Below are 25,555 nucleotides of genomic sequence, written 5' to 3' on the forward strand. Positions count from 1 at the left end.
GATGCATCTGGTCTCGACGGAATAAGAAAGAATATAAGCACCTGGCGCTGACCATCAGGGCTACCATCTCACAGTTCAATGTCGTTACCAAATGTGTGGTCAGCACTATCCTGAAGGACAAGGAGCTCAAATCACAGCAAAGAGCCAAGATCATTGAGAAATGGATTCATATTGCACATGTAAGGCATTTATTCTAGACTGTTTAATGTTTCTCGTGTGGGTGCCTTGGAGTGGGGGAGTTGGAAGGGGAGGAAGGTGTTGGATGCGTTGGTCCCAGGCCATCTTAGCTCTAATGCTTTCTATTTTTGACTGCCTTTCTTTGTAACAGTAGATGAAGTGTTGCCCTTCCTCAGTTGCTTCCCCACCATGGAAGTGGGGTTGGTGCTTGTCTCTTTGGTTGGGGAGTGCTAATTAATGGGTGAGGCAGGTACTGTGTCTTGCAGATGGGGAGTGCCACATACTTGATGATGCAACGTTTATGGGAAGATGGGTATAAATTCAACCAGTTCACTTCCCTGGAACTAAATGCTGCTCGTATCAGGGAAGGAAGAGAAGTGATGGTTGATATCATCCAAAGGTTAGACTTGTTTGCAGAAGAAAGTCTAACAAGAAAGGAGTCGGACTGGCAGTGGTGCAAGCAGCAGGCACAGTCAGAATAAGCTTTGCACTTGCCTGCCTTTGGCCATTCGTGTTCAGCCAGTGAGCATCATGCTCCCTCTCCTGCGTCGATGAACGCCATGGGACTTGAAATCAGATGTGGTGGAAGGCAGCACAACTGTTTGTGTTTTATACATTTACATATGTGTGTGTACATGTGAAAGGAAAGCAAATACAGGGTTTGAAGTAAGTGCAGAGAAAGCTAACACTTCTAGGAAGCAGTAGCCTCTTCAACATGGAAAAAATGAAATTATTGTTTGTACTCTTTTGTTTTGAAAAGTCCTTGAGGCTGGAAGGTCATTTGCCTACTGAGTTATTCATGGTTCCCATCATGTATGCAAACCAGCTGAGTTTGGAGGGGGTGAGGGGTGCAAGCAGTGACCAGAAAAAATAAGTAGAGTTACAATATGGTACCAGACTCCTCCTCATCTTACCTTTCTGGTTTATCATTGTCTCACGCGTTTCTCTAACCCGTTTATACTCTTGGCTTCGATTCCTTTGTCTTGTAGCAGATTGTGTGTTTCTTAATCTTTGTGCGAAAGGGTTTTTCATGACTTCTTTACATAACTCCAGTTTGCTAATTTCTTAGATCTTATCTTTAACATTTTACTGTAAGCTTTTTAACTCCCCTCAGAGCACTGGGCAGCTGGCAGCAAACGGGATCTCTCTTGAAGAGAACATTTAAAGCACTTTCATATGGATGTGCGTTGACTTGTGTTTTAAGAATCACGTGGATTCTTTCTGAGCTATACAAAATAAGCAGTCATAAAAAGCTCAAGCCAAGCAGAGGCTTTCCAACCTTGACCCTGCACTTGTATGCTCCCAGCGGCAGCGTTGTTAGTCCTGGCACCTGAGCTTTGGCAGCTGCTGGTTCAGGAGGCTGGTGTGGGGAAGAAGTCTTTCACCTCTTTTGGCACTTCCATTGACTCATTGTTCTCGTCTGATGGCTGCTTTGTAGCCCCTGTGAATGGATTAGGAAGTTTGATTCCTATTGTCTGTGGGCAGATCTTTAAGTTGCAGAGGGTACCAGCTGAAGGGGCCTTCGTGGGGCAGCCTGGGCTGCAGCCTGGGCGAGCAAGTACGAAGCAGCTTCCTGCTGGTCCCAGGGAGCAGGGAGGCCCGGGAAGCCAGGACAGGGACCGCTCTCGGCATACTTGTTCTGTGGATGGAGAACTTTGATCTCCACCTCTGTTGATTCAGTGCTTCTCCCTGTACTTAGTTCATACACATAATTCAATGCTCCAGTCTTAGCTAAGCACGTGAAAAATGCATGAGCACGCTCTACAAAATAATTGCACATGTCGAACAGCTAGTTGCATATCTGCTTAGCTGCCCACTTCTGAAGAAAGCTGCTTGCTTTTTGCGTGCAAATGAATGTTTTGAATAGTTAGATGTCTGAATTAGAAAATAATCCCCTCATTAAAGTGCAGTTATTCCCAGACTGCTGACTCTGTAACTAAGCAGCGTGGAGTTCCACGTTTGTTATTTGTTCGTGACTTTTGGATCCAGTTTCTTGGTTTACAGGATAAACCGAATACTTTTCCGAACTGCCAGCCCTCTCTGCTCCACCTAGATCTGGGGTTCCTGAGCAGGAGCAGCCAATTTTACTCACACAATTTTTTCTTTAAAACTGAAAAGGAACGTTGAAATCGTTACTACCCTGTTATGCTTAATCTTTTAAACTCAAAGTTGCTTCTGCACAGTATTCTTTCTGGTTTCCCCCCTGTGAAGGGCACAGCATGAAACAATGTTATTCAGAGCAGTCTTAAAAATTCTTCCTATATGTAAATGAAAGCTTGCTAAAGTTTAGTCTGCAATCAGTTAAATCATTGAGAACACCAAATCCAGGATTGAATTCCTAATGTGCTGTGGGTGCGTATGCCTGGTCGTGAACCTTCTGCGTCACTGACAATGTAGATGTATCATCAGTATTTGGGTTAGGAGATTAACGACGTCTGAATTAATGATGCACTTGTGTTGGAAGACTAATGGCGTCTAGACTGATGATGGCTAAAAGCAAAAGAATTTGTGCTTGTTATGGAAGAAACAGATAAGAAGGGATTCCTTTAAAATAGCAAAGCAGAAACTTATCTACCGGCTGCCCGCGGTTAGTAGTCCTTATTGAAAGTGCTGACAGGAACTAGTTTTTGAAATGGGCATGCGCTAGAGCAGCACACGGGTTTACCGTTATTTTTAGAATGTACAAGAATATATAAGGACTTGTTTTTCTCATAAACTTTGGAGCTTGACTGTTAACCATATTGGTGTGTGTCTTGTCCCGCAACCTCGTCCTGCAACAATATGCTTTAGATTATGCAACGTGCAGTTAAGTCAAGATGGTTCCAAATTGGATCTTCCAGTGCAAACTCCTGTGTTTGAGAAATCTCAGTGCTGAGAATTTGTGCCTCTCAATCCCTGTTCTCCCCGGTCTGAATTTCAAGTTGAAGTTAAAGAAAGCAGGGTCTTGTTCTTAAATGTGTCGGTCTCAGAAGAAGAGCCGTTACGTGGTTCCTTTGGCTGCAAAGTTTGCAAGAAGAGCTTTCAGGTCTTGCATGTCCTACCACGTGATTGTGAACTTGGTCTTCATCTAGCCTAACTGCTAACCTGCTTCAAGTGCTGCGGTGTGCCTAGTCAGTCTTCTTAAACCACACTTTGTTAAATGTAGCCTCCTAAGTTGCCCAAAGATTTTTTTTTTTTTTTTTTTTTTTAGGTAAATAAAAGGGAGTAAATGTACTTGCCTTAGTTGTTCAGTCAATTTTAATGCAACTTGTGAACAGAGTTGCTGATATACCAAGGTCTGACTTTTGTTTATGTTAAGGTTGCTTTACATTGATTCAGTCCTACAAAGGAAATAAAGTATGTCTATTTTCACTGTAAGGATCCTTTACATATTCAGCATTATTAGTGTAATAATGAGTCCCATCAAAATTTGCAAAGTGGAATTGTAGTTTGGATTTGGATATATTCTCATCTACATGCAACAGTCAAATGGGCACGTGTTTTGTCTGTTAATTTGCATGTACGGACACCTGTTAGTGAGAGCTTGTATTTGCAAGAGTTTAAGTCTGTGGTGCCCGGGCGTTCTAGTTCATGAGCCGCCAACAGATTTACAGGAGTTCCTTGAAGAGTCTCAGGCCAGACTTTCCCTCTCCTCCTTGCTTGCATCTGCTTTACCAGGAATCTGTGCTGTCTTTTTGAGAACTAGGTTTTTCAGTATCCTTTTCCATCCAACCTTTTCCCCCAGAGAAACTGTAAGAAATGCCTATGAACCAGTCCCTCTGTTAGGATTTGGTACTGACTCTGGAAAAGCTGGGAAGTTTTTTTCTCTTGAACAGTGTGCACGTACTTGAATAACAGGTTATTCCTTTGCATGTCTTTATTTTTAATTGACGCTTAGATGATTGAGGGTTTACATTTTTAATACCACATATAAAGAGGCAAAGCCTGTTTTTTCCTCTAAAGGGTAAAAGGGATTGGTAACTGTAAAGAGTTTTTTAAGAAGTGTAATATTTGTGCTTTCTAGCCTGGCTTCATGGACTCAGTTCCACTTTTATTTTTACTGGGACAACTGGAAGCTGTACCACTGCAACATCACCACAAATACATGAAAGTGAGGAAAACAAGATATAAATGCCAAAGCCCATAAAGTGTTTGTTGGCTGGGGGGGGTGGCGGGGGGGAGTGATATTTTTGATGCTCCATATTTGTACAGCTGCCTGCTTAGCAGTGAGAATGTGTAGCGAGCATGACACCAGTCAAACAGAAGAGCACTAACATATTCGTAATGCTGACATTACATGCTCCTGTATCTCTAACCACTCCTTTCACAGGAATGTAGGATCCTGAAGAATTTTTCCTCCTTGAGGGCCATCATTTCAGCACTGCAATCCAACTCCATCTATCGGCTGAAGAAGACCTGGGTGTGTGTTTCAAAGTAAGCATCCCCCTCTGCCCCTGTGGCTAGCCCCAAACAAAGACAAAAAGCTCCGTGCTCTTTCTTTCCATCTTGTTCTTCTCGGTCTTCCTATTCTGCTCCTTCATGGACAAGTGTCCTCTTAGAAGATACTCTCATTCCTGTGAGGCTCAGACCCCTTTTTTTGGGTCTGTCTGCTGTGAGCTCTTCTTTCATATTGACGGGACCACCTGCCCTCAGGGGTACTGGGTCTCTTCTGTCCTTTATAGCGTATTGGATCTTCCACAACCTATTTTGAAGAACTATGGGACTACCTACTGACTCAGCACAAGCACACGGTTCTTGGAAGGTCAGCAAAAGGCCACCATGATGCTTGCCAGTTGTCTCCTCTACTGTGAAGTTGGAGGAGGTCAACGTTGCCACAAACCTTCACTAATCCTCTCTTGGTCCTGACATTTCCTTAAAACATATCCCCAAACTACAAAATCCAAGCCTGTATTGAAGATGGTATTTCTTACAGGGGAATACCTTTTTGTGCAACTGGCATATTTACTGCATGCCAGACAGACACCAGAAAGCTGTGTAGGAAAGATGGTGTTCTGCTCATTCAGTTGGTGACAAACAGATTTATGTTTTTTTCCTTTGTCTTTGATAAACAAAGAGAAACGTTGCTCTGCCACACAGCATACTTCTGCATTTCCACTAGGAGAGGTGGATCTTTCCTTCTGCCGCCCTGTGTTCCTGTTGCTGATCAGGATGTTGCCATCTTGTGTTTATAGTGTGGGGTAATAGAAAGGGGCTCACACAGTTACAAGCTTCTGGCTTTCCTGAGTGCGTGGCACAGGGCAAAAACGTAGGATACCTCTCACAGCTATTTTTCTGTTGCTTTGTATCCATTTACCCGCTTCCTTACAACAATCTGATACCCCTCAGTGTGACTGAAAGCCCTGCCCAGGATCGGCGTACCTGTGGCATTCCTTGTGCTGCTGTCAAATAAGGCTGGCGTTACCGGGGAGCACCAGGAGATCCCAGGAAAGTTCCTAGTTGATGTGCAGCATCTCACTGGATGCGTTTTGGTGGTGGTATCTTTTACATGCCCAACTGTTAACGATTCATGAGGAAAAAACCAGTAATCTGATCTGTATTAGAGTGCTTTCTGATAACCTAAAAGATTTAATCTTTTCCTATACAGGGACATGATGCTGATGTTCGAAGAGCTCTCTGATACCTTCTCAGACCACGACAATTATTTGACAAGCAGGCAGCTGCTGCTGAAGGTGAGAATTAGCTTGAGTTGCAAGGCTTGTGATCTCAATCAAAGCTGAGGTTAGCCCTTCTTCTAAGGAGCTGTCAAAGCTCGTCTCTCCCTGAACTACGGTAGGCAGTGCTTCAGGGAAGAGAGGTCTGTAAAACCTGTGCTTTTCTGCTGGGATGAGAGGTGATTTTGTTGTTCCTGAAAGCACCTACGCTCCTGTTAGCCTGCTGAGCTTGGATACCCACACAGAGCAGGGTGCAGCAGCACAGTTTCTGTGAGGGCTTGTTCACAGGACAGCAGGTCAGGAGCCTTGGAGCCCCCACTGCTGGAGTTCGACGTCTCTTGGGCAGGGTGATTGTCTGAACTGCTAGCTGGTGCACCCTCTGAGCAGACCTGGAAAGGCTCTGGTTTGCACTGGTGAGTGCAGAGCAGCTCCAAATGAGATTCTCAACTGGGCTGCACGGCTGTAGTGCTCTTGACTTCACTGGAACAATGCCACTCGGCTTCAGCTGAGGAATTAAACCAAGATGTTTATCTGACCATCCCATACCTTTCTTGGAACTGGAAAACAGGGCTGGGAATTTCGAAGGAACAGGCTTCCTGCTCTGTGTGTGGCCAGATGGACAACAAAGCAGGCTCTGTCTGAAGCAGTTTGACTTGAGCACTCTCCTGGGCGAACGCCAACAAGCTCTGGGTCTTGAGAGGGGTGAGGAAGAATAGCAGGGAAAGGTTATATTCTGTAGAAACTATGGAATGTTTGTGGCAGTTTTTTCTGTCTGCATGAAAATGTTTCTATAGACTGCCTCCTGACCAGTTGATTTTTTGGCAGTTCTATCCAGTCAGTCTGGCATTTGTACCTTACCCCCTTGCCTTGGTATTTGACACAGTGTTTTGCTCAGGAGTGATGGGTGAACACATTCAAACCTGTCAATCTCCTTTGTTTATCATCCATTTATCAACACCTGTAGCTAAATTTTAAAGCAGGTGAGATAATAATAGGCATAGAGGGAAAATGTGTATTCACAACAGCTTATTAACCTAAGTACTAAAAAGACACAACAGCAACTCAATCTGAGCCCAGACCTTCTGGCTCCTAGCAAATCACCCTCTCCAGCTGCCGTAAGGAGATCTGCAAAACATTTTGAAAGCAGTGAGAGGAGAAAAATTCCACAGAATAGCTAGAACCTCTCTCCTACTCCTCCTTTTGGACTGTTTTGTAACGATTGGAGGATGAATGTCCACTGAATCCCTAAAGTCTTTGTTTTCTTTCACTGTAAATAGTGTCTGTAGGGAAGCTGTCTTTGCCCTTGCCTATCCATCCTACAAATGTAAGTGTAAAGCAGACAAAATGGCACATGACAACAGGTTGTTTGGCACGGAGAGGGAGCGCTGTGTTCTCTCCTCCCCAAACAATGGCTCTGCTGCAAGCTGCAGTTTCAGGTTCTGTGCCTGCCCGCCGGCTGCTGTTAGAGGATCTCCAGTTTATCTTTCAGTATCTTGAAGACACTGAGACAACACTCGTTTTTCATTTGCTCTTGTTTTCCAGCCGAGGAAGGAAATACAGTTTGAGTTTGATCTGTTCCTTCACTGTGACTGAGAGAAGTAAACGTTGTGATGAAAGGATCTTTCCAAGTGCAGGCTGTTGTTTTGTGCCTCTTAAAAAGACTGATAATCATTCGTGCCCCACCTGTCCAACCACTGGAGACAGTAACAGTAACTCCCAGCATCCCGTAGGGATCCAGGGAAATAAAGGCTACAGATCTATTGTGAAATAGCTCCTCCATTCACAGGAGAGCTTGACTTGTGGAGATGAAAACCTATTACCTTGTTTTCCTGCGTGGTTTTGGATTAGTCAATAAGCTACAGAGGGTAGTTGCTGCATCTCTGTTGCGGCATGAGAAAAACAAGCAAGCATTACATAAGATAGAGATGTTTACTTGTAGCAGTCCTGATTAGGAAATTAAACAGAAATCCTGAGGTCGAGAGTGTCAGGATAGAGTTCAGAGAAGCATCTGGCCACCTGAAGGTGCATCTAAGCTTCTCTGATTTAAACTCCCAGGAGATTTTCAACAGCTCTTAGCTTTGACCAGAGTAGAGCCACTTTGCTGAAAAACTCCCTTCTAGTAATTTTGTGGGATTTTGTCCACAATTCCCAGTCAGTGTACAAGTCCCGGAAAATTAGCACATGTATGTACACGTGCATGTACCTATACAGCAAATATTTTTGCTTGCCCCATTGAATGTATTTGCAATTATTTTACACAAACATAGTTGCCAGCTTATCGCTTAGATCCTTTGTTAATTGCCTTTAATTCTCTTGTAACTCACAGGAAGGAACATCCAAATTTGCCAACCTGGACAGCAGTGTGAAAGAAAATGCGGAAAGCACACGGAGGCGGCTGCAACTTCAAAAAGATATGGTGCGTTTGGGGTCCTTTTCCTCCCCTTTTTGACCTGATAACGTGATTAACCCTGAGTGGTGAATGATATAAGAAGCAAAAACTAGAAAGGTATTTAACAAAGAGAGCGTGCAGTAGGTAAAGACCTTGAGAGTGCCGCTGTCAAGAAAAACAATCACATCAGTGCTATAGATTAGCTGATGCAAAGCGAGGGAAGCGAAAGGTTGAGACTGAATAGGCAGTCAGAGTGTTTGTTCCTGTGCAAAGCTGTATTTCACTTATGCTGTGGGTCGCAGTAAGCAGGTAATACTCTGTGTGCGTGTATATAAAGTGCAGATATATATAGATGATATCCCCCCCCTCCCCCCGCCCCATACATCTGTATATAAAGATGGTTCCAAAGCGGGATCCGTGCTGCACCCCGCTCAAGCCGTATGGCCTACGCTGAGCTGCCACGCTGTAACCGCTGTGGTTTTTAGCGCAGCCCAGCTGTCCTCCTACTCCAGTAACACCCGCCTGTGTACTGAAAGGCCGGAGGAAACGGATGTGCAAAGCTTCAGCATAGCCAGTGTGTTCAGAGATCTGATGCTGGGAACGCTCCGAGATTTCAGGATTCGGTGGTTGTACGCGGGGGCCACGTCATGTTCCCTGGCACCAATCTTCCCCTGTCCCCTGCAAGGGGATAACTGGGTGGGCAGGTTTGCTGCTCCCGCTTGCATTTGCTTCACATCCCAACCAGCTGTTGGGGGTGGACCCTGAGACAAGGGTTTGGCCTCAGTTTCAGGTCTTCCAGAAGTTTACTAAATCTGTCACATAGAAGAGTAATAAAAGATGGGTGAATACAGACATGTGTTCTTCGTTTTCAACTGCCTTGTTTCTGTCCTACAAGAAATTAATTCTGTTAACTACTCTCGTTACCCTTTAGAGAGAAATACAGGGAAACTTTTTCATGTAGTAAGATACCTAATGTAAGTACTGGAATTCTTGTGATAAAAGAAAATTAGCTCTGGCAGAGCAGCAATTGCATTTACTTTGAAGCAAGCTCATGAAGCTTCTGACATGCCAGCTTGAAAATTGCACAGACTTTTACAGAGATTGCTTTGTAAAACGTGTCCAGTTTCCAGTCTGCTGGTGAAAATGCCTTTTGTCTCAAAGCTGGCAAAGATTTAAAAGGGCAGGCGGAGAGAAATCTGGGATAGGGAGGCAAAAGTGCTGAATGTGACTTTTTTGTCTATTTGTTTGACTGGAGAAAGTATGGATCCTTTGGATGGTAGAAACAAGCGTTTCCTTCACAAGTGTAGAAGCAGCCTGAATTCTACAACTGCTAGCAGCCTAGGAAGTTTAAAATGTGAATAATTACTCTCAAAATGAAAGGAATGGCTGAGGAAGATGGTCACTTCTTAGAGGAGGACAACTGTGACTTGATTTGACTGGACTGTCAGGTGGCATACACCATTAAGTAAAAATCCACTGGAATGAGGCAGAGAGAGAAACTGCTTCAACAGGCTAGCCGGGAGCATGCCCCGGCTCCTTCTCTTGTAGCAGGTAGCCGAGGGACCCTGTCCCTGCTGCTCGATGCTGCTTCCACAGGCGGGGTTTCCTGGTGACCCACTGTTAGAAACCAGGGTGTGGTGGCAGTGTGGTAATAGAAAACCACTTGGCAATATCTGTGAGAGCATCCCACTGTCATTCGAGTTTGATTTGAATTGTAGATTAGATACTGAGGAGGATGCCATGAAAGAAAAGATAAGACCACTGTTTGGTTAAGCAGACTGCTTTTATTTCATTCTCCTATACAGGCCTATTCTAGCATTCTGATTATTACCGTTTCTCAATCATTTAATCCAACGTTGCTCTGATCATTTGCAGGCAGTAATGCAAGGCACGGTACCTTTTCTTGGTACCTTCCTCACTGATCTCATCATGCTTGACACAGCACTTCAGGACTATATCGAGGTAAATTAAGGCAATTTCTTGAATCCTAAATATCCTCCCTGCCTTCCCAGCACTGAGCGTGTCTGTTCCTGTATCTTCTACCGGGTTCTTCTGCAGCTCTTAAAAATGGAGGAATCTGTTTTCAAAAAAAAGGAAGCCAGATGCGGTTTTATCAGCAACAAGAATCTTGTGTGAATTGGAGTGCTGTTATCTGAAGGGACAAGCTTAGCGTTGTATTTTGTCTTGTTTTCTTAGGTTAGAAAATGTGAAGAAAGTAGGCTTTCCATTATTCTGTTTCATTTTTCTGAAAACAACGTTTTAGGCATGCAGATTTATGTGAATAATTGGTAAAATGCACACAATCACAAATTCAGCACTGCAGACTGATCACTGAAGAGCTTTGGTATTGACTCGGGTGTGTCTGGGCCCTAAAGTGATTGAAGACTTGTTTTTTTTTCGTTTCTCTTTAGCTGAACAAGCAGGGGGAACCAATTTAGCACAGGAAGGGAAAAAGGACTGCAAGAGGGTCTGGTTGTTTAACAGAGACTGAGGATGGGGCCAGTTTTCAAAGGTGTTTGAAACCATAAGTAGAGACACTGCAGCCTTTGTTGTGCTGGTGTTGGTATTTATGATAAGAATGGGCAAATACAGTTCTCCCTGGGCTGGCAGTGGTTGCTGGGGTTTTTAGTGGTGGTTTGTTTGGCGGAACTGCACAGAAGCAGGCCTGCGTAAGGTTGCTGTACATCCATTTTCTTTGGGGCAGTTTCCCTCCTGTCCGTGCTTTGTGTTTACTTGGTGTTTCTGAAACTCCCTGGGAACACTGCTAGAGTCACAGCACAGGCAAGAGCCAAGTTTGTTTCTGCCGTGCAAAATCCCACTAGCATTCTTCAGAGCGGATCTCAACACAGCTTTTATGAGCATTCTTGCATTGGGCTTTTTTTCTGGGGCAGATTGCCCTATAGGCCGTGAGGACAGCTGTCCCTTGGAGACTCAGATGTATGAGTGCTGTGGTTTATACCAGATCTGGAAACAGGTATTTGGAGAAGGTCCTTGCTCGGGGCACGTCTGCGCTTTACATTAGCCTTGCTACTTCATGCTGTTTGTGATTAAGTTCAACTAAGCTTGTGTTCTTCTATTCTGATCCCTGCTCTTTCCTTCCAACAGGGCGGCCTGATCAATTTTGAGAAGAGACGAAGGGTAAGTTGAATGTTCTGTGATTTTTAGTTTACTGATACCCTCTTCTAGAGCGTTCTCTTGGCGAGGCCGTTTGTCATTGCTCGGGCATATACAACAGCTGTGAATTTTAATGCAAGTTCACAAGGAAAGAATAGACCCCTGAAATGCTGCGAGCTTCTGCCAAACTGTGAACAAACTGCAGAACGAGAACCTACTTTTTAGATGTGTGCAGTAGGGGAAGAGGAGCTGCAGGCCACTTACTTCCGTGGGAATTACATGCGGGGCATGCCCATTCCCTCCCTTTGGTGTTCATGGGAATGTGACAGATGTGTATGACCTGTGTGTTGAAACAGAGCTGGTGGCATGAGACCTTTGCTTTCCAGAAGATACAGTTTGTAAATATCTTCCTTCTGCTGCGGTAAACTATTTGTAGGTGAAAGGCTGCAGATGAGACAGAGAAATAAAAGCTGTCAGTCTTTCTGTTCAGCCTGATCCTCGTTGGTCAGAGATGAGTAATGTTATGTAGGAGTTAAAGGTTCTGTCTGAATGAAGTCATGCCAAATCTCCATTCTGGGGTCTGAAAGCAGTCTTGGGAGTTGGCTGTGATGGAGCCATTTCCTCCCCTTAACTGCTCCCAGCTCTACAAACCACTTCTTGGACTTGCCTTGCATGTACAGCTGCATGGCTCAGGGTACTAATAACGGGATACGGGAGCTTCTGGTTGGTCATCGGTCCAGCTTCATACAAACCAGTGGCAAAGCCGCCCTCTGAACCAGGCCGAGTACTCAGCTGCATTCCTGCATCCCGATTCTATAACCTCCTCTAACACGAGGGGGTATTAAGAATTATTGTGGCAAAGCGTGTGTGCAGGTGGAGTTAGAGAAGAGCTGCACGTTCTAGTCACACGTGTTACGGGTAGCATTTCATGTTCCTCTGGTGCAAGTGTGAGTGCACAACGTGAAAAGCCGGGGACAATCAGACTCTCTGCTTTCGTCGCAGGCACCCCTAATTATTTACCCTCGCTTGCTGTCTGAGAACCACCTAAGCACAGGGCATGGTTTGTCTCTCACAGCTGGTCTGGCCCGAGCAGGGGTCAGCAGGTGGGGTAATCTGAAGACTTTATGACCCTTTGCTACCCTCGTTCCTAGAGGAACAACCAGCAGTGCTGCCGTTCGGTGGGTTTGCACTGGCATTGCACTTCAGTTAGTACTTGGGAAAAGCGCTGTGGTGAAGTGCGATTCCTTGTGTTTGTCTTCTGATTTGTGCTTCTCTGAAAATGTCACAATTCAGTAAACATTTTGGATGCTGGGGGGAAAAAAAAAAGACAAGACTTCGTTGTTTGAAAAACTGGTTCTGGAAATAGTCACTCGACTGAAACTGAACTTCAGGTCAAACGAAGTTTGTCCTGGATCTGTTGTTGCCTGTGTTTAGTATATGAATGAGTGAATTTGGGTTTGTGTTGTTTTTTAATTAGAATTCCCATTTGATTCTTTATTTTTTTTTAGGAATTTGAAGTAATTGCCGAAATTATGCACTTGCAGTCTGCATGTAACAGCTACTGCTTGACACCAGACCCAAAATTCCTCCAGTGGTGGAGCAGACAGGAGCATTTAACTGAGGAGGAGAGGTAGGTTCTCAGTCCAGCCGGCGAAGCAGGCTTTTCTTAGCCCACACCCCCCTGCAGGGAGGTTGTGTCAGCCTTGAGCTGTCCTCTTACAGGGACTTACATGTACTGCTGCTCCAGGAGGGTGGAAGTACCTCTGTCTTCTGCTAACCAGCTGTAGAAACCCTGTTAAACATTTAGCAGGGGTTTTTGGAGACTGGATTTTTTTTTTTTTTTTTTTTTGAGATTGGAAATGAGGCTTCTGACTTTGAAATCTGATAGTCTGTTGTGTCTGGGCTGTCTGTATGCCCAGAGGCACGCTCAGAGGCCGATCCTAGGGGAGGTCGAGATGCAGGCACTGAGCGTTGGGCTGGTGGATGCAGGCAGCAGGTAGCCAAGGCAACGCAGAGCTGGCTGAGCGCTCATCAGATAAACGTCTCCCGGGTGTTTGGGGTGGGTTTTGCAGCCCTGCTGAGTTCTGTGCTACGGTACATGCTGCTAGACCAACGCAAGGCAATTTATTTTCTGCACTCTAATATTTCCACTAGGTATCTGAATACCACTCTGCTGCACTAAGAGTGTAAGCATAGATACATACTGCATTGTACTGAGTCATAGTGAAAAAAAGTCAGCTTATCCAAGATTCACATGTTAAGTATTTTCTTGACTATTTTTTTTAAATAAAATGATGACTGTTATCCAAAAAAGCACTAATTTTTAAAATTGTTGTAAAGAAGTGAAATATCCCCTTCATCAGGGTAAAGTGTAGAGCGCGCTGTGTTCCTCTTTGTGGGGTTGCAACCTTTGGTGAAGTGGGAATAACTGAAGGCTTCTCAAATATCTTGAGTATTACTGCTTTGAGATACCTAACTAATCGTCTTGTCTGTCAAAATTAACCGGGTGCCCTCTGTTCTGCAGTTACAACCTTGCACGTGAGATTGAAGCAGCTGCTGACACTGGCACCCCATCGCCGAAACCTCGGAAAAGCGTGGTGAAGAGGTTGAGCCTGTGAGTACGATGGGGCAAAGGGTATCTGGTGTGTTAATATGAACCTGAATAAATCAAACAAGCAGTGCTTGTTTTACCCGCTGAAAAACCTGGCTGGGGATGCAGACCACTGCAGTACATTAAGGAGACACCATCAGCTAGAAATGCAGACTTCTGTCTGAAGCTGTCCTTGCTGCTGCTGTTGTTATAAGTAGTCATGAGGATTATTAATGATGAAAGAGATTAGAGACAAAAAAGCCTTCCTAAGGTGTCAGAAAAAGGAATCATTTTAGGGCTGGATTATAAATTCAATATCTATTGTGTAATGACTTCCCTGAATGCAGAGGCAAAACAGAGTAGATGAGGATAAAGTCTGGCCTATTATTAGTCTAATTTGCTCACACTTGCAAAAATTCCTTGCAGGATTTTAATTTGAAAATTAAGGTTAGCAAAAGGGCATTTGATAATAGAAACAATCTGCCCAGCTGCCTTCAGGTTAGAGAAGGAAAATAATCATGGGGACATGGTTCAATTGAGTTTAATACTGCAAAGGTTCAAGCAGGAGGCGGTGGAGAACAGGGGCATGCAGCTAAGCAGACACAGGAAAGAACAGACTAGCAGGAATTCATGGCAAGCTGCAGGAAATGAAAGCAGAGATCAAGGGCGGAAGTAAAACTAACTTAAAGGTGAGAAATTTGAACCTGATGCGAGAGGAGATACGAAAGGACTCCCGCATACCAGTGGCATGATCAAGATGAGGTGGGGAGATGATGAATTTAAGAGCACTATCAGCTCCTAACTGTCCTTTCCTGCTCGGTTCTTGTGGCCAGTTTCCTCAGAACAGGCAGTAGCCATTTCACTTCACATCAGCACTACTGCAGGCTAGGGTCTGAAAGAAGAATGAATGGATGTTTTCAATCTAGAGTTTTGAGTTCTGATAAGCAAGAAAAAAAAGTCCAGGCAGCTGTTTGGAAGGTGTTTCAATTAGTCCGTCTGAGTTCCATTTTGCGTAGTCCATCTGGCTGTGAGAACGTGAGCTTTGAAGATGACAGTGCCTGAGCTCTCGGTGGCCTGTCATGGGTGTCTCCCTCGGCACGTGCCTAAGCTGCGCGTAAGAACTGTCGCTGCGGAGCACAGGCTTTATTCTCTTGTTTCTGACGGCGTTTCAGTGCTGCAGTATTGTCATTTACTGCATGGAGTTTGTTTGCACTGTGCAGCCTTTGTCTAAAGAATTGTTTCATCTGCACTCTGAATGTATTTTGCAAATTAATACTGTAGAAAAGACTGGCATAATTCACCCCGGCAACAGGGGGTGACACCTCTTTAAATTGTTTTAAATCGTTAACTGCATGCCGACAGAGCATCTAATTCACCTGGCTTCTTTACTTTATGTCTTGTACAAGTTTGTTTCCTTTGACACTCCTTTAAATTTACTTGACCTGCATTTAGAAATGAGTCTTGGAGAGGGAGAGCCTATAATTTACACTTTCTCCTGATCTTCTCGTTGTGTACATCTCCATTCAGACTCTTAGAGAGAAACTGGTATCCGTGGCACCTTTACTGAGGGAAAGAATTTGCAGCGGGGAGGAATTGGCCTTTGGCAGACCTTTGCCTGGTGTTTGGCCACGTGTTACCTTTCTTGCACTCATGGCGACTGAGCAGGTCTTGTGTCAGTGGGACCCGGGTGTGACAGCAGTGTGCAGGACCGCGTAAGGTGCAGCCAGCTGCCATGCCTCTAACTCGCCCCTCCTCATCCCTTGGGTTGTAAACACATCAGGTTTACAAGCTGTCATTTCCTAGCAAGTGAGGCTGAAAATTCAGCAGACCGAAGAGTCTTGTTTGTGGTACTTGGGCATTAGCTCAGCTTTTGGCCTTGCAGCTGGTGGGTATGCCAGGTCAAGAAGGTATTGTGTTAGGGTGTAACAGACTCTCTTGACAAACCGTATGAACAGCATAGAGGAAATGGAAACAACAGGCCACTCAAGACAGGAAAGCAAAACAATGAAACAGTGCATAAGAACTTTGAGCCAAGTGACCGCCTTGCTCAGGCCAGCTCTGTTCTGCTTTCACTTACTGGCTTTTATGCTTTCTTTTCTATACTAGACTGTTTTAGGCAACTCGACATCAAAGGCCTGCTGCTGGAGCTGATCTATTAAGTTCAAACAAGCTGTGGCTAGCCTTTCCACTCTATTTTTTGGCAATTCCTCCTAAAGTGTCCACTCTCTCCACAATGATAACATGGTCTCATGTTCTGAATGAATTTTTTCTTTTCTGGCATTTTGTTACTTATCTTAGTGACAGCAGCAACTACTGGTTTTTCTTTTTCTGCTAGTAAAACACCTTTTACAGCAGAGGCAATCATAGCTGCTTGGGCATTCTGTTCTGCCCTGGAAGCACGTAGTAGCATTTCATCAACAGGAGCTCCATTTAGTAAACCTGCTAGTATAGTCCTTGTTCTGGTATTGGCATTTTCAAAAGCTAACAACCAAAACATAGTCTTTCATTTCATCAGGTAAGTCCGCTTGATCTTTCATAGCTTGAGATAGTCGATCAATACAGGCACTGTATATGGTTCTGTAAGTCCTTGTCGAACAGCCGCAAATGGAGCTGTTTTTTTTCCCTTCAGGTATCTGCAGAAGAACCCGGTGGGCTAGCTGTTGTGACATTTGGTGAAAAATTGGAGGGAAAGTCACCTGTACGGCCGTGCTGGCATATGCGCCCTGACTCTACAGATACAGTACAGATACCTACAGTCCCAGCATAAAATGGATCGTTCTGATCACGTTGATGCTTATTTAGTTCAGTAATTACAAGTTGATTCCATGTTCTTTCCCAAATTAAATGTTGAGAAGGAGTCAATAAAAGTGAAGCAATGTTCTGAGAATCAGCAGGTACCATCAAATCCGCTGTAATTATATATTTTATAATGTTCTTTGCTGCTCCTGATTTTAATCCATAAGTGGTTACTGTTTGTTTTGCTTGCTGTAAAATTTTCCAATCACGTGGTTCCCACTTCCCGACTCCCCCTTCAGTGACCACGGGGCAGGCTAAAGATCCAACTGTCTGCCAGTCTCCTTCTAAAATAGCATCTCGGACTACTCCAGTCCATCGTCGCTGCACAGGATCAGTGTCGGAGGTTGGATAGGATGGAGGTCGTTGTATAGTCGGAGCTGTATTTGTTGTGGTTGGTGGTGGTGGCAGTGGTGGTGGTGGTGCAGAAGGAAGTGCAGGGCCTGAGTTGGAGTGCCACCAAGTGGTAGATTTTAGAGTCCTTTTTTGTGTCAATACAGGGATGTAGCTCCTCCAGCTTTTTCATTAGTTGATGTAACAGTTGGTCATTTTCTAAATCGCCTGCAGCAGGAACTGTTGGAGGCGTGTTACTGCCAGAGTTGTTGGATGATGACCAAGAAGAGGAGGAGGAGTGTGAAACTGGAAGGGACGAATATAATCGTGGGCGGCAACTAGATCCGCTTTGCTCCGCCTCTTCTTTTGTAATTTCCCTCATCTGAGGGGCAATCTCTTTCACTTCCGCTTTACTCTCAGTTGAAACTGAAACTTTGCTGCTTGTACCACCCCCTCCTGCACGAGCCGCAACTTCTGCTGCGGATGCAGCGACGGAACCCGACGTACCACGAACAGGCAGCTTAGTGACATCGAGACCAAAAAATTTCGCTACCGGACGACGTGGGGTGGTTGCTTTATTTACTTCTGCTTTATCTGGTTGTACCGCCTCTATTGCTGCAGCGGCCACCTTCCGCTCAGCTTCCATCTCTTGTAAAGCATTAATCACTTCCCGCCACACCGATCCAAGTTCCTTTGCTTTTTTTCCTGCTTTTCCACCCTCTATAGTAAAATTCCACAGTAAATCTCCTACAGCCCTCCATTGAGAGGGATTAAATAACATAGAGGCGCTGAGGCAAAGCTGTGGCTCCTGCGCCCATTGCACCAAGTCTTTTAGCTTGGACTGGCTCACATCACTACCTCTCTTAGAGAGTATACTTGTGAGGAGCCATATCGCTGCTTCCACTTCTTGTGCCATAGCAGCTTACCTTCGCAGAGGACAGCCTGCAGAACCGTCTCCTAACTCCAGAAGTGCGTCTATGTGCCGGCTTCTGTGTTTCTCTGCGCCGTTTCTATCCGAAGTTCTCCGTTCATCGCCACGTCTCGGTCGATGTGTTAAGAATAACGAGGTCCCTGTTCGGGCGCCATCTGCCGATGGATAGAGCCCGGATATCAAGAATAATACCAACGTGGTTTGCAAGCTCGATCCAATTTTATTAAGTACAGAGCATCTTACATACTGTTAGAGAGTGACTATGCGAAGGCAAACAAACTGTGATTGGTTCTGTGCTACTGTCCACACGATATTATTCATATTTCATTGGTACAACGTAAGAAGCACACGCGAGAGGCGTGAGCCGTGGACCTACTACTTGAGGTTTCAACGTCACGCCTTATCTCTAGTTAAAAGAATTTGCTGAACAATAGCTCTCTATGCAGTGGCAAGTCAGAGAGGAATGCTGAACAGCAGTTCTTTCTACAGAGGCAAACAGCAGAGAATTGTTCATTTCAGTATCAAGGACCATGTGACTGTTATCTTCCAACAACTTCTCCACAACAGTACAGACTGGAATTTTTGGGGGGGTTGTTTTGCACGTGAGCCGAGGAAGGTGACAGCCTCACCTAGAGGGGAAAACAGGACTGCAACGTTTGTCTTAAGAACACCGCACAAGCCAACTCTCTTTGCGAGAAAACATTTTCCTTTGTGCCAGTATTACACAGAAGAAGGTCTGAATTTATTTTTATAAAACGGGAGAAGAAAAGTTTCAATGCAGTTCTGCCTGAACCGAGGAGGAGGTCCCAGCCGCCTCCAGCTGACTGACGGGAACACTGGTTTGCGGGAGGTGTGGGTGAGCCAAGTGCCACAAGCAGTTGCTGCCTTCAGGAGGGATTTACATTCATGAAAAAGCAGGGCGGGTGCATCCCCAAAACACTCATCCCTGGAGACAGTAGAAACTGCAAGTGGGTCTGTTGCTTTCACACAGCTGGCAAACTTCTTTTTGCGCTTGTTCCATGCCAGAAAATTACCTATTTGGGGTTTTTTTTCCAAAGACCTTTGAAAGAATGGACTGCACTTGCTTTGGGATGAATGTCATGGTTTGTCCATGAACAAGGCAAAGAACCACTCCTTGTCTGGATTTAGGTCTGGTCTTAATGCCGCTACAGGGCGTTTTTTCTTTCACTTTGCTAACCCGTTGTACAGAAATCGATGCCTTTTGCCTGTACTCTGGAAGGACCGATGTACCTCTTTGTAACGTGCAATCACTCTTCAAGAGCAAAACTTTTAACTCACGTTTTCCTTCATGAGGGGCAACTACATGACCTTTTATTTTAAAAGTGGGTATTGAGAGGAGATAACCGGGCCTTAAACATTACCCCAACCACCCAGAGATTTTGATACACTCGTAGCATTATTATGGGTCATCTACAGGCAGCTCCCTTGCTCTTGATGTATGTCTGTTAAATGAGTTTCCTGAATGGTACATCCTTTCAGCTGCAATAAAGAATTCAGCTGGAATGTTATCATCTGTTCTCTGTGAAACTTTAAAGAACATATTTCTTGAGTCTCTTACCAGAATACAGCCTTCCTTGAAAGGATAGTTAGGAGTTTTATTTTTAAAAGCCATAAATGAGACATTGGATTGTAAGCAGCTCTTACTGAATAGGCTGTCTTTGAGATACATTAGTCTGAGTTAAAACAAACTCAAATACTTAATGATACACATGCCTGGGTCTTTTTTTTCCCCACCGGTTCTGTAGCAGAGATTTTCAAAACTGTGCGCAATTAGCGATAAACTCATGACGCAGTGTTTGCTTTACTATGTTCTGTGTGAAGTTTTATCACCTCTGTTGACAAGTAGCACCATGTAGGTCCTAGTCTGAATAGTTTAAGGACTCCCACTGTTTCCCTGTTAGGAGGGTGAAGGAAGCGAGTTTGTAACTGAGCCTTAAACTTTGCCCAGAGTTAGGATAAGATTACCACAGAAGAAGTTCAGTTTTCTTTGCGTTTCAGTGTAAGCGTGCACTGATGTCTGTGCAGTACCATTTGCAAAGCACAGCACTGCTCACTCAGAGGGGGTATGTCTGTACTAAGCTGAAAGGTGAATGTTCTTGATTTTAAAATTACAAAAATGTATATGAAAAAGATTTTTTTAATTGCTTACCTGTAATCTTTATACAATAAGTATATAAACTTTTTTTCCACTAATATTTGCCTGGAGTGAATCTGTTTTCTTAAGACTTTATTACTGCATGTCAGTTGTGGGGTTTTTTCCTACCTCACACCACTTCCCTCACTGTCACTCTTTCCAACTTCATCACTTTTACTGTTTTAACTGTTCTCAACTTCTTCCAGCTCCCACAACCCATCTCCCCTGCCACCCAGAGAACTTGAAATGCCATATTTTAGCCGTAACCCTTCAGCTACAACCTTCCTATACCTTTTTTTACTCTGCAATCGTGCATTTTCTTTTGAATTCCTAAAAGTTTCTATGAGGACGGCTTCTGTGTTTCTTCCGCACAGTGGCTGGAAGGGCTGTCCAAGTAAAGCAGTCTCTCACCCACGTTACCCACGGAGGGGCAGCAGCTCACCACGAGCCATACGTAGTCCAGTCACACATTGCAGGAGTGCAGCGAGCTTGCCGAGAGCTCCAGGGCAAAGCAAAAGCCATCCCGGTGCATCAGTCACGCACGCCAACCCGAGCCTGGCGCCTCAGTTTGCGCAGGCAGGGCCAGCGGACAGGGCGCAGTCCATCTCCTGGGTCTGGAACTTATCCGAGCCAGTTTCATCTTATCGTCCTCCCCGAGTAGACTGAACCATGGCCTCCACTCGCGTCAAAACCACCACCAGAAAGAACGTGGCGACCCAGACGGAGCTGCCACGCAAACACGCAGCGGTGCAGGTCCCGGGCTGCAGGGAGTGCCTGAGCCTGTCAGTCCTGCCGGAGGGCTTCATACAAACCAGTGGCAAAGCTGCCCTCTGAACCCGGCCGAGTACGCAGCTCCATTCCTGCATCCTGATTCTATAACCTCCTCTAACACGAGGGGGTATTAAGAATTATTGTGGCAAAGCGTGTGTGCAGGTGGAGTTCTATCCCAGAGTCAAAGAAAGGTAAACGACCAACAACACTGCAAATAACAAATAAAGCACAGTCCTAACCAAGCACATGATAAAGGCAACAGTAATAACAACACTATCAATTAACAGTTTTTAAGCAGACATATTCAAACAAAATGTGTCCCGGGCCGGGCCGAGGGATGTGCTTCCAGCCTTTGGGAACTGGGGGGAGAAGGTGGTTGTTCACACGAACAGGTACAACTGCAAGACGGTTTACACGGACGCTTACAGGATGACCACATACATACCACACGGGAAAAATACAGCAAGAGCTAACAGAGCACCTGCCACACAATTAAGTGTCAACAGGGTATATATTCCGGTGGCTGTTGTGGCTGAAGATGGCACTCTGACTCGCCGGGGCGGGGGGGGCGCGGGTTGTCTGCCTACGCAGCAGGAAAATGAAATTCCACACCCCCAGCCTAGCGTGCAGGCGTGGTTTAGGCCTTGGTACTTCCACCTCGCCTTCATGGGTCCAGTAATGACCTTTTAAAGTGCAGGCCCCATTAGCAAAGGGACCTTCCCTCGGAACCAAGGGAGAGGAGAATGGTCACCCAAAGCAATTTTTGCAATGATAGACAACGCATCCTAAAAACGTTAGTAAGGCAACGAACATCGGCACTGCACAAAAATTTAGATTTACATAAGGATCCCTCCTCATGACTCAGGGCATCTGTCTCCAGGAGCGCTGACCTGCAGGAAAAAGGAAGGAAAAGCTTCTTGGTTCGTTTTGTGAACCGGGAGTGGGTTATAATTAGAAAGATGGGGCAATCCACCTTGTATTAATTTTGTGCTCCTTTCCATGAGCATCTTTGGCTTTCCAGGTATACTTGTTTATTGGTGTATCCAATACCAACGATACCGCTCCCACTGTTGGCAGTTCAACTAAGACAGGTTGTCTGGGAGAAATGAGATGGATTTCTGGGGTGCTTGGCTTTCAACTCCTACACCTAAATCTCTTAATTGTTGCAACTAACTTAGTTGCAGCTGGAATCTGCATGGGAGGTATTTTTACTTTGCCGCCCGTAACAGGTCCAGCACTAATAGAGTTTAACTCCGAATTGATACTGACTATCAGAAAGATTTAACGTCAGTCTTTCTGCACAGGTTGCCCTAGAGTTTGGCCATTAATTCATTTGTACTGCTCATGTACAAGTCACGTACATGTACTGATTCACTTCCCTTGCCTCGTGCAAAGGGCACAAGTCGGAAAGCAGTGCTCAATCCTCTTTCACCCCCCAGGAACCAGTGATCCACTGGCCCATAACACACCCCTCAGAGAGCAACCCAAATCTGCTCCGAGTGGGGGCTCGGGTGACAGCACAGACTCGGCCAGTGTTCCATCATGCGAGTTTAATCACCCTGAGCCTGAAGACGCCTGCATCGCTCCCGTAGGAACCGCTGATGCGTCTCAGAAAAAGGTGCAGTCTGTGCCTTGTTGCCAGAAGAAGTAGCCTGAGAGAGACTGTCGACACTGCCAGCAGGGCCCAAGCCTGCTTGTCGTGTCGAGAGCATTGCTTTTAGAGGAATGGAGAGACTCTAGATATAAATGTGTAAAAATGAAAGCAACCCAGTCAGGATTTTTGCACAGTTCCCTCTGTGTTGCTGAGATACAAGGCAGACTGAAGCTCTCCTTCCCTGAAACCAGATTTTCTTGTGGTGCCTGTTAGTGGAATTGCACGAGGTTAATTTTTCTTTCAGTCCCTCGTTGTGCTTTTTGAGAGGGATGGGGCAGGCTAGCGGGCAGCATTTCTACCTGTGGGAAGTGGGGTGAGGAGCACGTGGCAGCATGACGTTAGCAGTGACACGGACAAGAGGATTTGTGAGCGCCCCCCAACCAAAACCCACTGAAATGGGAGATGGGATCAGCTGAAGAGGAGTAAGCTCAACAGCTAGACATTTCCTCCTCCAATACCTCAGGTCTGATGAATTATTCTGCTGTTAGCAGCCTGCTGTTGTGTCCATCATTCTCAGTCAGCTGCGGCTGTTAAAGGGAGTTTGACTTCTGCGGCGGGCGGAGGAAGCAAGCAGCCGATTCAACGTGAATGATAGAGCAAGCTTCAACTTTATTGAAAGAAATCACACCTTATATAAGCACTCTACAATAATCACGCATACTACTCACAAATCTATTGGAGACATGTAAAACATTATCATATCCCAGCCCCCTGCAGCACTTCAGGCATGTCACAACACCTTCCTTCTTCTGGCCTGCCCTCTTTCCCATCACACTCAAGGCCATTGTGTACCTCAGTTTCTCTCTTGGTTAACGTAACAGTCCTTTGTAAGCATAACTGTACCCTGGGTTTTTTCCTTTGTTTACCTCAGATGGCTGCAATCAGCTCCTGCAGAGACCCGTGGCCTTGCTCTCTGCAAGCCGTTCTCCAACAATTCCCCCTTTTTCTTTTTGTGCAGGCTGCACAAGCATAAATTTACTAATATTTCTCATTATACAACTATATGCTATTTTAATAATTACTACAATCAATAATACTATTCCTAATCACCGCAATAAACTGTTAAAGGTACCCTATTAAGTACAAAGCATCCCATATTACCTATGTTCAAGGGATATGACTAAATACTAGAAAATAAACAGTGAGGAAAATATGGAATAGCACACTTAATTAATAGAAGTACTAACATTCAGATCCGCAATTGCTAGGGAACCCTGGATACAGCGAGAATTTAGAATGCCCTTCCTCACAAACTGGAAACCCTACGTGATGCGTCCATCCGTAGGTGAGGCATCCAAAGTCGCTGCAAGCAGGTCCAGCCTTCAAAGCAACAAGCCAAAATAACTGGCAACTTTCTTTGAGCGGAAACATCTGATTTCATCCTCCTGTTGGGTTCCACCTGGAGCCTGGCCAGTACTCCAGGGGGAAAACCAAGGGAGTTTCTAAATAAGGTTAAACACTTGAGCTCTTAATTCTCAATGTTACTAAACACAGAAAGTGGAATACACATATTCTTGCGGTATCTTATCCTTATTAATAACTACATTTTCTCTAAACTACATTTTGCACAAGCGACTAGTAAGCTTATATATTTCATTAAGGAGTTACAATTACTGTTAGCATTTTCTCTTAAAAGAATTGGCAACTGTAGTGTAGTTTGTCCTGTTGCAGTAGCAAACATTACTCAGACATTCTGCTTGAACGATCAGTCGAAGAGACCGCAAACTGTCCGCACAGGGGCACTCACAGCACCCACAGCTGGATCCCGAGTGCTGGCTGCCTCTCACGCCTCAGCTGTGGTTGCACACACCTTGCTGGTGACCATTGGAGACTAAGACCTGTGGAGACGCAAGCATAACTTCTTCCCCAGGTTATTAAAGAAAATGGTCCTTCCCAGTTACCCCTTACTAGGTTTTTGTTAACACTTGAGCTTTGCTTTGGACTTCTTGTTGATCTGGTATCTGTGATGAGAAATGACACAATATTGGTGACACCTGTAACACAGGGGAAATGTTTAAAATGTTCATGACATATAATGCCTTATTTAGCCTTTTGTGAGGTGTAGATTGGTATCTTGCGTCTTGCCCCTTTGTTGTTATTGTTGTTGCAATAGACGCTTTAGCTTGCTAGATGTATGCTTCACAGTGGCCTGACCAGCCGGTGAATGGGGAATGCAGGTCAGACGCTTGACTCCCCACTGTATGACAGGATGCAAACAGTGCTCCAGGAAAGGTATTAACAGACACCTGTACATATTTTAGTATCTGAAATGCACCTAAGTGAGTGACAACAGATTGCTATAATTCTGAGGAGGTGAGTCCCCAAGAGTCAACACCACTTCCCTGTTGAAGAGACGGAGTCTTTCTGGTATTCAGGGCAAGTTGCAGTGATGTCTTTAGCCTGATGCCTTGATAAAGAAACCTGGTTTTGTATTGCTCTGGCATTCTGGTGGAAAAAATGCATGCGTTTTACAGCAGAGCAAATGGTTGACCGGGAGCCAAGATCTCTCCCCCCTTTTGTTTTTGCAACAGCACTTTCAAGATCTGGCGTGCTCTTTCTACGATGGTTTGTCCTGTGGGGGAATGCAGTACACTTGCGATGCTTGTTAGCTATACGGTGAAGATCTTGTTTTGCTTTCTCTGTAAGTACTTTGGGTGATGTCAGTGAAGGATCTTTTCACAAAATATCAAATAAGCTATGCAGATCATCATGAGTTAGGCCCACGACGGCTGTATCTAATTTATGGTTCCTAACAGTGACTGTAAATCTTTTAAAGTCTTAATAACAGTTTTAAGTTGTTGCAGGACAATACACACAGGTGATTCGGTTTACAAGGTTAGTGTCAGGGTGGGTTTCAGGGTGGGTTGTGCTACAGTGGTGATTAAGACAAACTTGATCCAATTTGAGTTCCTCGTTGAGTCATACAGTTATGACCCCAAAATGCAATAGGGGTTTTCCAATATAAATGGATGGATATTTGCTACCCAATTTTCTGGG

General features: G+C 44.9%; 1 protein-coding gene across 1 annotated transcript; it reads left to right on the forward strand.

Moving 5' to 3' along the window:
- The first annotated feature begins 20 nt into the window (after nucleotides 1-20).
- Nucleotides 21-20,192, forward strand: LOC141960855 (ral guanine nucleotide dissociation stimulator-like 1). Its single transcript, XM_074907038.1, has 9 exons — nucleotides 21-179; nucleotides 4,487-4,590; nucleotides 5,762-5,846; nucleotides 8,155-8,244; nucleotides 10,093-10,179; nucleotides 11,323-11,355; nucleotides 12,840-12,961; nucleotides 13,856-13,945; nucleotides 16,551-20,192. Exons 3-9 carry the CDS (start codon nucleotides 5,766-5,768, stop codon nucleotides 16,576-16,578), a joined length of 531 nt encoding a protein of 176 aa, XP_074763139.1. The 5' UTR covers nucleotides 21-179; nucleotides 4,487-4,590; nucleotides 5,762-5,765; the 3' UTR covers nucleotides 16,579-20,192.
- The last annotated feature ends 5,363 nt before the right edge of the window (nucleotides 20,193-25,555 follow it).

Source organism: Athene noctua, chromosome 5 (genome assembly GCF_965140245.1).
Source record: "Athene noctua chromosome 5, bAthNoc1.hap1.1, whole genome shotgun sequence".
Classification (NCBI taxonomy): Eukaryota; Metazoa; Chordata; class Aves; order Strigiformes; family Strigidae; genus Athene; species Athene noctua.

Bases quoted from the DNA above. Each gene is read 5' to 3' on its own strand.
- LOC141960855 (XM_074907038.1), top strand. From the start codon at position 5,766: ATGATGCTGATGTTCGAAGAGCTCTCTGATACCTTCTCAGACCACGAC. The intron at 10,180-11,322 runs GTAAATTAAGGC...TCCTTCCAACAG, and splicing joins CACTTCAGGACTATATCGAG to GGCGGCCTGATCAATTTTGA. The intron at 13,946-16,550 runs GTGAGTACGATG...TTTTCCCTTCAG, and splicing joins GTGGTGAAGAGGTTGAGCCT to GTATCTGCAGAAGAACCCGG.